Genomic DNA, 14,261 nt, shown 5'->3' on the forward strand with positions numbered 1-14,261 from the left:
ACACCCTACACACACTAAGCACACTAAGTCCAACCGAACCTCGACGACGTCGACTTCTCGGAAAGAGGCACAGATAGAACGGTCCGACTCGGTGTCCTCTGGGCGCTCTCGATCGAGATCGCCGCATGACGCAAGGCAATCATCCACTCTTGCCAAGAGTGCCTCGCTCCCTAGATTAACGGAAGTTCGATCGTCGGAAGACGAAGACGACTTCCACCCCCAGGCCGCGCTCCAGGAGACCGAGGCCGCAGTTAACACCAGCGAGGCCCCACGCTCAAAACAAGGTACCTCTCCCGACCCTCGACGCCAGGCGTCGAAAGTCTCTGAGGCCTCCAAGGGGCAGGGAAAACATTTTTCCACGCACGGGGAGGGGGGGAAACAGCGGAAAGCACAGCCTTCCACTCCTGTAAGACCATCCTTCCACCCTAAGCAGACAGTCAAACATAAATCTACTGGGATATCAACATCCAGCAAGGCTACCCTTGATAAGTCCTCTAAGTTGCCTACTAAAGCCATACCCTGTTCCAAAGAATGGTCCAGTGAAGACATAGACAGGGTCATGTCAAGGATGTCTTCCTTAGCTGATTTTTATGACAAGAACCCAGAACATTTCCTTTCGTATGACCCTCAAGGGGCCACACCCTCAGGCTCCTCTGATCCTATCCCCCTAAGTAAAAAGGCCCGGTTCGAAAGATCTGAACCCTTCGAGGTGCAGCCTTACTCTACTCCATACTCTACTCCACACCCCAGATACCAAGGACAGCCTTTCCCTGAAGGGGACCAGGAGTTTACAATTATGGAGGAACAAACCGGGACTGAATACTATGCGGATGATGAGGACCTGGAGGAGGTAGAAGACGAGCAGGAAATTTACAGAGTAGATTCCCCGGTAGAAAGCGAAGCCCCAGTTACCGACTCGCCAGTTGATAACCAGCCCCTCCTTAATGAAGTTCTCGCTCGCGCGGCAGAACATTTTCACATCGACACCCACGGTGTACAGGAGGAAAGGGACTTCGCAGAAGAGTTGGTGGGAGAAAGGAGGCCGGTCGCTCAAACCATCCCTATCCTTAAATCCATCCAACGTAGAATAGATCCATCCCTGGTGAATCCAAACCTCACCAGAGCCGTCAACCCCAGAGTCGAAAAACTTTTTCGGGCAGCCCAATCTGACCCTCTTTATATAAGAGGACAGCTTAAACCAGACTCTCTAGTGGTTACCAACACTCGGAAGAGGGCTGGGACACCCTTATCGTCATCAGAAGCTCCTCCCGACAAGGAGAGCAAAAGACTATACGGGTTTGGCAGGAAGGTAGCCTCAACGTCCGCCTACCAAGCAAGGATTGCAAACTCCACCACCCTATTGGCAAGTTACAACTGCCATCAATGGGAAGAGGTCGCGGCGCTCATAGCCTCTGCTCCTGAACCGTTAAAGGGCCAGTTGGCTCGGATCTCGGCAGAAGGGAGAGCCGTGTCTGGTTGCATATTAAAAGCAACTTTCGACGCCGCGGACAACGCAGGAAGATTGATAGCAGAAGGTACTGTTATCAAGAGACATGCGTGGTTACGGCAGTCGGGGTTCAAAACAGAAACACAGGCTTCATTAATAGACAAGCCGGTGGAACCCGATCTATTGTTTGGGAAAGCGGTCGAAGACGCACTTAAGAATGCCAAGGACGAGTACGAGACTCTCAAATCCCTTGGCCAGCTTACCAACAAACCCCCTAATCAGAGGGGGAACAGTAATTTTCGTCGCCCACGCGGCCAAAATTCACAAAGAGGCAACTATGCCCAAGGACAGGGTACACAATGGAACAACAACCAGCAGTCTACCCAGAGTTACAGCAAGGGTAACAAAAGAGGTCGTGGAAGAGGCAGAGGCAGCCCCAACAAGGGAGGTGGCACGCCTCCACCAAAGCAGTGACGCTCAGTTCAGGGTCCCTTCTCACGCAACCCCAGTAGGGGGACGCATTTCCAACTTCACCCAGGCTTGGGAAGGGATCACCTCAGACAGATGGGTGCTGTCAACAGTGTCCACAGGATATTGTATAGAATTACTGCTGCGTCCCCGGAACCACCCTCCACGACAAAGAGTACACTCCTTAGAACATCAGAAGATCCTTCTCGAAGAGATCGCCATTCTGCTAGAAAAGGACGCGATAGAACTCGTCCCAGGACACCAGGTAAACAAGGGTATCTATTCAACTTACTTCCTTGTGCCAAAGAAAGATTTAACAATGCGCCCAGTATTGGACTTACGGCCTGCCAACAAGTATGTCAAGCCCCAAAAATTCCGTATGACCACGCTACAAGAGGTAATCCCCCTCCTAAAAAAGGGGGATTACATGGCAACCTTGGATATGAAAGATGCTTATTTTCATATTTCCATGCTCCCAGCCCACAGAAAATACTTGCGCTTCAAGGTGGACAGTCGCCACTACCAATTCAAGGTACTGCCCTTCGGGATAGCTTCAGCACCAAGGGTGTTCACCAAGGTACTGGCGGTGGCAGCTGCACACCTACGCAGGGAGGCAATCCCAGTGTACCCTTATCTGGACGACTGGCTCATAACGGGGGAAACCCCAGAAATTTGCAGGTCAAACATTCAGAGGACTATCGACCTCCTCCACGAATTAGGCTTCTCTATCAACGAGAAGAAGTCAAGTCTGGTGCCAAGCACCTCAAAACAGTTCCTAGGAGCAATCCTAGATTCTCAAAAAGGGTTGACCTTCCCTTCGGAAGAGAGAATTCGGAATATACTACTGCAAATTCCACATTATCAGTCAGGTCAACAAATAACGGTACGCAAAGCAATGCGGTTACTGGGCATGATGGCGTCTTGCATTTACCTGGTCCCCCACGCGCGTCTGCGCATGCGTCCCATGCAGGAATGGTTGGCGAAACAGTGGTCTCAGGCAAGTGGTCAGTGGGACGATCTAGTGGTCGTTTCGCCAACACTCGTACAGAGCTTACACTGGTGGACAAGAGAGAATCTCGCAAGGGGAAAACCCTTTTACGATCCCGAAGTACAGGCAGTGGTGACTACAGGTGCATGCCTGACTGGGTGGGGAGCTCACCATCTCCACCACACAGCTCAGGGTCTCTGGTCTCACTCAGTAGCCAAGAACCACATCAACCTGCTAGAGCTTCTGGCAGTATTCCGAGCGCGTCGGGCGTTCGAGCCCCATCTGCTAAACTTGTCGGTGCAGATCCGGACGGACAGCACGACAGCCATGTTCTATTTGAACAAACAAGGAGGGACTCGTTCGCCAAATCTGTCCAAGCTTGCCCAGAAAATCTGGATATGGGCACTCAGACGGAACATCTTCCTGTCATCACAACATGTTCCAGGGGAGCTCAATTCCCTAGCGGATGCCCTAAGCAGAGACTCCCTCCCAGAGGAACACGAATGGGTCCTTCACAGAGATATCGTAGAAGATCTCTTCTCTCAGTGGGGTTTCCCCACTATAGACCTATTCGCCACAAGCGAAAACAAACAATGCCCAGGATTTGCATCCAGGTTCCCCCAGCCAGACTCCCAAGGGAACGCCCTGTGGATGAACTGGTCAGGGATGTTTGCGTACGCTTTTCCACCAACTCCTCTCATCAGGAAGGTGGTGTACAAGATGAACAAGGAATCAATGACGCTCATCCTAGTTGCTCCCATGTGGGCGAGACAACCATGGTTTCCACACCTACGCAGGATGGCGGTGTGCGAACCCATCAAACTCCCAGCCTGGTACAACCTACTGTCCCAGCAACAAGGTCAAACAGTGCACCAGGAACCCAACTCAATGAACCTGGCAGCATGGCTCCTGAGGTCATAGAGTTTGGCCATCTCAATTTACCACAAAGGTGTATGGACATCCTAAAAGAATCCAGGAAACCAAACACAAGGCACTGTTATTTTGACAAGTGGAAGAGATTCGTTATTTGGTGCCAGAATAAACAAATCAACCCAGTTGATTGCACTCCTTCCAACGTTGTGACATACATGCTCCACCTGCTGGATGCAGGATTGGTTTTTAACTCTCTGAAAGTACACCTGGCAGCCCTCTCGGCTTACACCACATCCCATAACAAGGTGTCGTGGTGGAAAGTACCAGTAGTTAAAGCCTTCATGGAAGGAGTAAAGAGACTTCACCGTCCTATTTCGAACCCACCGCCAGGATGGGACCTTAATGTGGTGCTAGCTAAGCTCATGGGCCCCCCTTTCGAACCCATGCATAAAAGTAGTCTCAAACACCTGACTTATAAAACGGCCTTCTTAGTAGCCATTACCTCTATAAGAAGGGTCAGTGAAATTCAGGCTCTGTCAGTGCAGGATCCTTTCTTTACTATCCACAAGGACAAACTGGTTTTACGCACACACCCTAGGTTCTCACCTAAATTTATATCAAAGTTCCATGTAAACCAGTCCATCGAGCTTCCGGCTTTCTTCCAGAACCCGCAAAGCTCGGCTGAGGTGAAACTACACACCCTAGATGTGCGTAGGGCGGTCCTCTACTATGTAAATAAAACCAGACCGCTAAGGAAAACAGATCAACTGTTTGTCTCCGTAGCTACAGGCAGAGAGGGAGATCGCGTCTCTAAAGGCGCTATCTCGAAGTGGATTATCAACTGTATACAGCTGTGTTACTCTCTTTCTGAAAAAACTCTGCCTTTTACGCCAAGAGCCCACTCTACTAGAGGCATTGGGGCCACTCTGGCTTTCATTGCAAATGTTCCCCTCGACACCATTTGCAAAGCAGCTACTTGGAGCTCTATTCACACTTTTACTCAGCATTACTGCATTGACACTCATTCCAAGACAGATACACAAGTGGGACAAGCGGTTCTAAGACACCTGTTTGCTCATGACCCTTCTCACATCCCACCTCCTTCTTCTGGTACTGCTCGCTAATCTATGCACAGCATGTGATCTAAGCAGATTCCACAAGCCTCAGAAGGGATACATTACTCACCGTAATCGTATTTCTGATGCTTGTATCTGCTTAGATTCACATGCGACCCACCCTTCCTCCCCTCCGAGAGAAGGCGCATGATTGCTTGTAGTCTTACCTTTCTGTCTATCTGCTTGGATTATCTGTACTCACGCTACTCCTCATGCTTCCTCATGTCAGAAAAAATACAATCTGAGGATCCTAGACGCGTGAGGGATCTTGGGTACAGTGGACGTCACACTAGGGATAGTATTACTGGCACGCCTGTGTCGACGCCCATTTTCGAGTTTCGAAAAACAAACTGTAATACTCTGCAGCTTCCACTAGATGTCGGCCTATGCACAGCATGTGAATCTAAGCAGATACAAGCATCAGAAATACGATTACGGTGAGTAATGTATCCCATATATATATATACGTGGCCCACACAGAAGCAGCCCTCGCTCCTTGGAGGGAGCAGTGTCTCCTGGAAGCCTCCCCATATCGTGTCCTACCACCCCACTTCTTCGAGGCAGGCTAGTAACAGATTGTCTGCAAGTACCAGGTGCTTGGGCCTAAAGGCAGCAGTAAGTGGCCTTTCTCCCAGGGCTCCCTGGCCTCTACTCTCCTGATCCATCAGGACTACATGGCCACTGCAGCAGCCAAATATGCTGGTGGAAAGAAAAACAGTAAGGGAAATTCACAGCCAATTTCTCGGCATCATATAAGAGTCATTTGTGTTTGTTAAAATGCTTCACTAGCCAACGAAAACAGTTCTTTAAAAGAAGCTTTTGCGGTAGTCCGAGTCTTAAGTTTGTGAATACATGGCCAGCAAATGATAATGTCAACAAGTTGAGAATGTAAAGAAACGGCATCAGAGAAATGTACCGTACCTTCATTTTTCTTATCCAGAGATCCTTCTTTAGGTGTGTAATATTGTAATCTTTGCCGACATGTCTATGCAGTGGGTGTATCCTTACAGAGAGGCATTTTATGGTGAATTATGATCAGAAATGCTGCTGCCTTTTCCCTCAGTTTGCTTTATTTACAGTTAAGTAATAAGAGTTCAGTTATTTTCCTAAATGGACTCGAATTTCCAATAATGTATACTCCTGAATAATTCAGTACATTAGAGAGTTTGTTTTTAGGTCATAACTGTCCTAATAAGTGTGCAATGATCATTTCTAAGTTGCGGTGCCATAACTAATCTATATGACTAGACATTGATTTATAATGGTATTTCACAGTGTAGTGGTGCAGTAACATGAATTTGATTTATTAACTCAATTCCTCTTCTATCTCACAGAGAAGAAACATACCAATGATGCAAATGGAAGAAGTCAAAGTAAGTGCTAATTGTATGTTTAATCTCTGAATATTCAAAGTCATGATGGGGGGGATGACCAATCCTCCCGTCTAATAGTATAGACAAATTATATTTGTTCAAAAATATTGAGCTAATTATTGTTTCCAGTCTTGTATCGCAGTAACACCATTTGAGTGCCAGTCATCAGTATTACATCTACTCCATGTGTCCCTGTTGTTCGTTACTTACCGGCTAGTCTGGCAAGCACATGGCTCTTGCACCTAATGGCGCCCCCTGTTCACTTTAGGTTTGACTACGTCTGGTCTTTGCTATGTATCTGCAATATTGTGCTTGTTCAGGTTACTCTGTCGGATTGCATGAATGTGTAGTCTTTGTTATGCATGCGCACCCATTGTGCCTGCTTTGGTCACTATAGGCCTAACTACATGTAGTCGCTGCCAGGCATTTATACTTATCTAATCCTGATATGCTACTGCTAATTATGTCACTGCTATACTAGTTCCTGATACTATTATCTATATCACTTATTCTACGTAACATATATGCCTGTATTCTTGCTGATTTACCGAATCTGATGAGTGAGCGATGAGAATCCGTGCCCATCTTACCTGTCTGCCTTGGCCCGTCGCATACCTAGCAGGTCCCTTGCTAGCTCTACGCAGCTCTTAATAATGGCACTAATAGTCCCCTGCTGCATAACATCCTTAAGCGCTCACCTTACCGTGACCGTAATTGCGTACTTCTTCCATACTGCATACTGCTCGCTGTGATCCCTCACTGCCTTGTTGCTGCCCATGCTTATTGCTATTGAAATGCCTATCTAGTGTCCACACTGCCCGCTGCACACTGCAACTTGAGCTGATGCCCATGCTTATTGTTATTGAAATGCCTATCTAGTGTACACACTGCCCGCTGCACACTGCAACTTGAGCTGATGCCCATGCTTATTGTTATCGAAATGCACATCTAGTGTCCACACTTGAGCTGCAACTTGAGTAGATGCCCATGTTTACTCTCAATACATACGTTAACTGAGTGTAGTAACCATCTCTGCTAATTTATGAACCTCACTGCTTCCATCACCAGAGCCAAGTCACCCATGATGGCCACACTTAGAGGTGCCACTCTAACTATGGCTACACTCCTCCCACTGCTCCATAATATCTCACCTCAGAACTGCGCCTACACAACCCCACCACTTTACCCAGACTTACTATCTCCAGCGGACTGGATAAACAGATTTGCCCGCCCACCTTCACCCTTCACACCTTGTCCTACACCCCTTAGAAACACAAGACTAGGTTCTCGCCTTGTACCATCTACCACCGTCCTGAACGCAGCCCCACCGACCATGATTAGAAACGCAAGGCTCAGCCATCGCACTAATCTAGATGTAAAACTCACCAGAATGCTCACTAACCAGGCTAAGAACTTCACGCAGCCCACCGCACACACTGACCCTCCACTGAGTCACAATCCTATAATACCTCACTTGCCACCACACACGAAAGTCAACCTTCCACCCTCCTCCATCAAGGGTGCTCTTATCAACGCACACTCACTGGTAGCCCACGCTACTGATGTCGCCGACATTATCTCCACCAACCACCTAGACTTTATCGCTATCACGGAGACATGGCTCCACCCAGCAGCCGGTCCCACAATAGCTCTCCACATTATATACAGACCTCCAGGACCCCCCTCCACCTTTGAAGAGGATATATCTCTCTTACTCACTACCAACATGAAACCCAAATCACATATTATCATTCTGGGTGATTTCAACTTGGGACTCAATGACCCCAATGACAATCATGCCACCTCCCTTAATGACACCATTATTCATCTAGGCCTCACCCAACACATTAATAAACCTACACACACAAAAGGAAGATCCCTGGACTGGCTTGCAGATGTCAACTGCAACCTCTCACTGACTGACATCACTCCTTGTGCTTGGACTGGCCATCGCCTTATTACCTTCTCTCTACCCAGATCCATACCCTTAACCACACTACCCACTAGGATACCTCAAATAACTTCCAGAAATAACCGCAACATCACCATAGAGAACCTTAGACCTCTTCTCGTGCCTATCAGTAAAGCTAATCTACCTACGCAGAATGACAACCCATCAGCCATTGTAGACTTATACAACCATACTCTAGAACTAGCTCTCAACCAGATAGCTCCTCTTAAACAACGAAAAGCCAAACATATTGCCCACTCCAACCGCAGAAACTAGTTGGAAAAAAGCCCCCTCTCTTTCCACTAAAGAGAAGTTCGCTTCAGCAGCCTACACCTACAAATCTGCCATCCTAAACGCTAAAAAAGAGATCTATAACATGAGAATACAAAACGCCAAATCTGGCACTAAAGAACTATTCTCTATACTAAGGGAACTCGAATCACCACTGCCTCCTACAGTGGACTGCACTAAAGACAAGGCCTGGTGTAATAATATCCAGCTTGCCCTCGCTAACAAAATTGCCCTCCTCCAAACTAAGATAGAAGCAAAAAAAGCCAACCTTGCCTCCAAACAGAACCCCAACAGCAAAATAGACCACACCACCCCTAATTGCCCCTCCTTCCACTTCTCACCAGTTACAGAAGAGGAAGTAATCAAGATAATCGCCAGTCTCAAACCATACAACTGCAAAGGTGACATTTGTCCCGCCCCCGTCATCAAAGACGGAGCAAATTAGTTAGCCCCTCTCATCACCTCTTTGATCAATTCTTCCTTCAAAAACTCAGTGGTCCACAATAACCTCAAAGCAGCGTGGGTCCTCCCCCTGCTCAAAATACCTAACCTAGACCTTAACATCCCCACTAATTACAGACCCATCACCACATTTCTCCTCAAAATCTTGGACATGGTAGCCTACCTTCAAATACAACAACATTTAGAAGACAATAACCTCCTAGGCCTGCGACAATCCGGCTTTAGACCAAGGTATGGGACTGAAACTGCCCTCTTGGACCTAATAATCCAAATGGATGATGCCAAAGACAAGGGCAAACTGGCCATTTCATCTCTTGTGGCGTCTAACTGAATTTTCAAGTCAAGCAGGGCAGACTCAGTACCGTGGACGTGGCAGAAACCCAATTGGCAGCAGCATAGAATTTGGTTAGTTTCTAGGTGAGATTGAATTTGTAAGTAAGCAGCTCTGTCGAGGATTTTAAGGAGGAAAGGGACCGTGGTAATAGACCGATAGTTGTTTGCAGTGGTGGGATCAAGCGTAGGTTTATTTACTAAAGGAAGGCTTCTTTGAGGCACGTGAGTAACTATACCTGTGTTAAAGGAGGTGTTGATAAAGGCTGTGATAAAAGGGGGCTAGTTCAAGGGCACAGTCTTGGATTAATGGCGCTGGGCAAATGTCCCCTTTGCATCTAGAGGACTTTAGACTTTGTAGGATTCTGAGTGTTTGCTGGGTAGTGACTTTGTTGAAATTGAGCAAATGGGTATCAGGCATGTGGACTGTTGTAGGCGTGGATAGGGATTGTTGCGTAATAGAGATTTTTTTGCCAGAATTTTTTCTTTTAACAAATCAATTGTCATCCGAAGGGCGTTCTGTATGGTGTTACACCAGGCATAGTCCTTGTGAATCGGGAGATTTGAGGGGCTGGAGTTTCCAATTTTATACGGATAGAGAATAACTCCTTTAAGTCGGAGCGGGCGTTAGTGATCCTTGTGTTGAGGGAGGAGGAATTTGGCAAGTATGGTGGCTTTTTAAAATGTATTAGCAATGATGTTGAAAGCACTTTTGGAAAGTTCAGAGGGATACATTTTCCAGTTAGACTCTGCTAGTCTTTTTTCAGCACTGAGGGAGGCAAGCTCTTGGGTGTACCGGGCGTTAATGTGGATCTTTGGTTTAGCTTTTTTGGCAGCAAGTGGTTGATGGCGTTGGCGAAGGTGGTTTAGTAATGTTGTGCTAGAGACACTGGGACGGTGATCTCTAGGCAGCCAGGATTGAGTGCGTTGAGGTAAGGGGTAAGGTTTTCTTTGGTATGTTTTTGTGAACTGTGGGTGAAGGTGGATTGGGTGGGACTTGGGGGGTGGAGGGGAATCTGAGGGGTGGTCCTGCTGGGAGTGAGAAGGTGATGACGTGATGGTCGGTCCATGGGCATGGTGAGTTTGTTTTGACGGCGATACAACAATTCGTGCCAGTCCGTATAGTGTACGTCCTTTGTTGTGAGTGGGATTATGGACTTGTTGGTCGAAGCCAAGAGAGGCAAAGGCCGTGGCTAGTGAGGAAGCTGGTAGGTCCATGAGGTCGTTGAACCCTAAATTCTGCTTCACTAACCTAATCACAACGCCCCCTGTACTACCCCTGCAAACTTTCTTGCGCACACCAAACCTTGCTCTTTGCCCCTCACTCTTTGACCATCTCTTCAGACCTCTCTGCAAATTACTTTTCCACCTACTTTAGATCCACAAATTCCGCAGCTCCCTCACTGCCCTTCTTTCCCACCGGCCATCACCCTCCCTTTTCTGTTCTTTGCCCCACCACTCCTCTTGAACTAGCTCCTATTGTGAGTACAGCTAAACCCTCCTGTGCCTCTGCTGGTCCTTTTGAGCTCCAAACATTCAAAGCACTGGCAACCCTCACATCCTCTCATCTCTCATCCCCACTCTCACTCTCAGAAGATTTGCCACCTGTTTGAAAATAGCAACTGTCATTCGTATCCTAAATAAAATAGCTGAATTTGGCAATCTTGCCAACTACCATCCTGTATCTCTCCTCGAACACTGTTCGAAAATCCGTGAACTTCTTATCTACAGCAGGATATTCTCTTACATAGACTCCAATAATCCCTGTGATCCTCTCCAATCGGGGTATGATGTAGCAAATCGTCTGAATCGGCCATCAATGATGTCTTTGTCTTTCTCACACTACTCCAAGCTGTCCTCCATACTCATTCTTCTTCATAGCTCTGCTTCCTTTGACACGGTCAACCATTCCTTCCTCTTTCTGACCCTCGCTCAGCAACCAAGGAAATGCTCTTGAAGGGTTTCCCCCTCCTATCTCTATCAACAATCCTACTCTATTCTATTTTATGGAATGCCAAAACCTCTGACCTGTCTCCTCCTGCCCCCCAGTGGTGGGTGTCCCAAAAGGCTCTGCCCTTGGGCCACTGTTGTTCACCTTCTACATCTTCTCGAAACGAATCGCCTCCACCTTTTTGCAGAGCATGCACAAATCCACTCCCTCACTACTTTCGTTGTGGAACTCTCTGCCACATATCTGACTGCCTATCTGCCATCCGTCACTGAGTGGCATTCCCTTGTCTTATGCTATGCTCATCGAAGACGTAAGTAATTACCAACCCCCAAAACCCCACCTCCCATCGCATATCTCATTCTCACCTGTTTTACTCTCTCCGTGCCATATGACACACAACCTGTGTCCCTTTTGACAGTAATCTTAACCTCCTACACTTTCACTTCTACCGTGACAGCAGCTAGAATTTTAGAACACGAAAAGAAAAGGGGGGCAGACCACCCACTAGACTAAAGCTGTGTGTGTGAGGAGCAAAATGCTCTTCAGTGATATGAAGTTCTGACTAGTCTCAAAGGTGAGAGAGGCAGAGGCAACTAGTTACCACCTGTCATTCCTCTAGGAGAGCAGTGTGTCTTTATGGGCCGACTATAACTTTAAGACTACTCAGCAGTTATGGGTGAAGAAGAGAAAAAAGAGGGGGGACAGAGAAGGTTCTATCTACCCTTGCTTCTCTATACCACTACCTCTAGGCTACGCTGGTGGGCCGCTTATGTAATAGTGGATAGATTAAGGAAAAAGAAAGAGAAGGAAATCTCAGTTTCTAGTTTTCTCAGTTTATATTCTATATCTGATAATATTTACATCTCTAACTGCTATAGTACTTGTTGGTTCTTAAGTAGTCATGATATTCACAGGAGCACCAGAAGTTGGCTTATTGTGTTCGTAACTAAAAAAAGAGAAAAGAGAAAGAGAGCTAACATGGAGGCAAATGTCCACCAGTACTTTGGGAATGGTTGCTTTATTGGCCAGTACTGAGGGGTGAATATGCCGTACTTGCAGACTCTCATTTGAGTGATTAAAAATTGCTGCAAAGACTCATCCACAAAGGGAAGATCCAGTGATTTGTAGATTTCCCTGTTGCTGAAATGGGGAATGTAGCGGGAAGGCTCCTGCTGTCTCCATGTGTTTTGTCAACCAGTTTCAGCAGGCTCTATAATTCGTGCCACCTTCTTCAGGACTGTCTTCTTGGTAGGTTGCAAGTGTTATCTGCGTATATGGAAAGACTGCTTTACTGGGACTGTGAGTCCATTTCCAACATGCTTGTATATGGAATGATCGCATCTCGGGACTTGTTTGGCGGATGCATTCCGACTGACCCTGTGGAAAATCACAGGATACAGTATCACTACTGTTTGCAGTAATGTACAATATGACTGTATCTTAGTTTCAATATTGTGGAGTAAACACACACCTAGAGAGCAGGGTACTCACAGGTCACATCAGTGACTAAGGAGCAGATTGATGTATTGGGCCATAGAGGCGACTTCCTTGTGGAGCACCTTTGGGGGACAAATGATGTATACTAGGTTAGGAAAGTCCGGTATTCTTTGAATAATTTTCACATCATATGTTTATGATGACATATTCTGCAAGGGGAGGCATGTGTGTTAGTCCCCTGGTCATGAAAAGATTATGGTGCACTTTCTCTCAGAAGGACCCCCCTACACTTGTATGCCAATAGACAATAGTAAGCCAGAAAAAAGAGGCCAAATTAACATTGCCCAGGACCAGGATTCTAAAGAATTCACTTTTAATTACTAGCATCCCTCAATAGTTTAAATGTGATCTTTCTTTTGTAAAGGGAGATAGAAGACCGCGGGCAGTAACCCCCAGTGGGAGGAACATGCTGTTGCGCTGGCGTTAATGTGTCTCGCTGCTGGCGTTCATCTATTAATGCTTGATGCATCGCCAGATCTTTTAAGTATAGCTCGGAATATAAAGGCCAGGTCACAGCTCGTAGGGAGAAACCCATTATAGGAGAAACACGCTGTGGCGTAGGCGTTTATCAGTCTCATTGCTTGCGTGTATATAATGGTGCTCGCATAATTGCCAAACTTGTGGATGTGGCTCGGAGTATGCAGGCTGAGGAAGGGCAACGTAGCTGTCTGGTGGGATACAGCAGGCTTACCCGTGTTAGCAGATTCCTTTCCCTCACTCACAACTGTGTCAGAGTTCTTCCAGCGTGTAAATGATACTAATACTTCCCGTCTCCATGGAAACTAGTGGTGCAGTGCGCGTTGTGCTGTTACTTGTTAAAATAGTCATCAAAGCACCGACAGATCATACTCCTAAAGGGCTGGTTTACTTATTTAGCCCTATTCCTGCAGTATGTCGGCCCCTAAGCTCCGCAGAGCATGACCCCGGAACAGAGGGGGTGAACTGTGTGACATAACTCTTTCGAAATGGATTGAAACATTCTAAATTGCCGTTGCTTTGGTTAAAGCTGGTTGGGATCTGAAGGCCATCACAGTTTGTTCTGTGTGTAGGAGTCATAATGGTCTATTGCACAGGATCAGTGTACTCTGTGAGATGAAGTTGTGAGGCATATTACAGTGATCCCAGAACCTGATGTTCTAGTAATGTCATTCTGTAGTGCCATAGCCATGTATGTAACATCCTGTGGGGCACCTGGTTGTGCGTGGCTGTTAATGTGATATTTATTCACATTGAAGGACCTGTATTGTGATTGCACGTGTGGAGAGGTTGTGTGGGTAGAAGGGATGAGGGCGGCTTGAGCAGTTTTGAGTATCAACATGAAAAGTCTCACTTGCTAGCTGACCCTCCGACACAGAATCAAGTGAATGTGGAAGCTTCTCTCAGTAGGTGTTCCCCAGGTCCTAGGCATAGATTTTTCTTAGATTCAGTGTTCCCTCATGCACAGAAAAGACACACTGGTAAGCAAATCTAAACAGCCTTCCCAAAATTATGATATGAGGGTAGTAATAGGGTGTC

The 14,261-nt window shown here is 46.9% G+C and overlaps 1 protein-coding gene across 7 annotated transcripts in view; it reads left to right on the top strand.

Annotated features, from left to right (window-relative positions):
• Positions 1-14,261, top strand: part of BRD9 (bromodomain containing 9) — a 1,136,180-nt gene that overhangs the window by 854,287 nt on the left and 267,632 nt on the right. For all 7 annotated transcript variants that reach the window (XM_069620588.1, XM_069620585.1, XM_069620589.1 and 4 more), the window contains exon 13: positions 6,226-6,264. In XM_069620588.1, the coding sequence (XP_069476689.1) occupies positions 6,226-6,264 (39 nt within the window). The remainder of the gene's footprint in view (positions 1-6,225; positions 6,265-14,261) is intronic.

This window comes from Ambystoma mexicanum, chromosome 5q, assembly GCF_040938575.1.
Source record: "Ambystoma mexicanum isolate Mex_15411 chromosome 5q, UKY_AmexF1_1, whole genome shotgun sequence".
In the NCBI taxonomy this organism is placed as follows: domain Eukaryota; kingdom Metazoa; phylum Chordata; class Amphibia; order Caudata; family Ambystomatidae; genus Ambystoma; species Ambystoma mexicanum.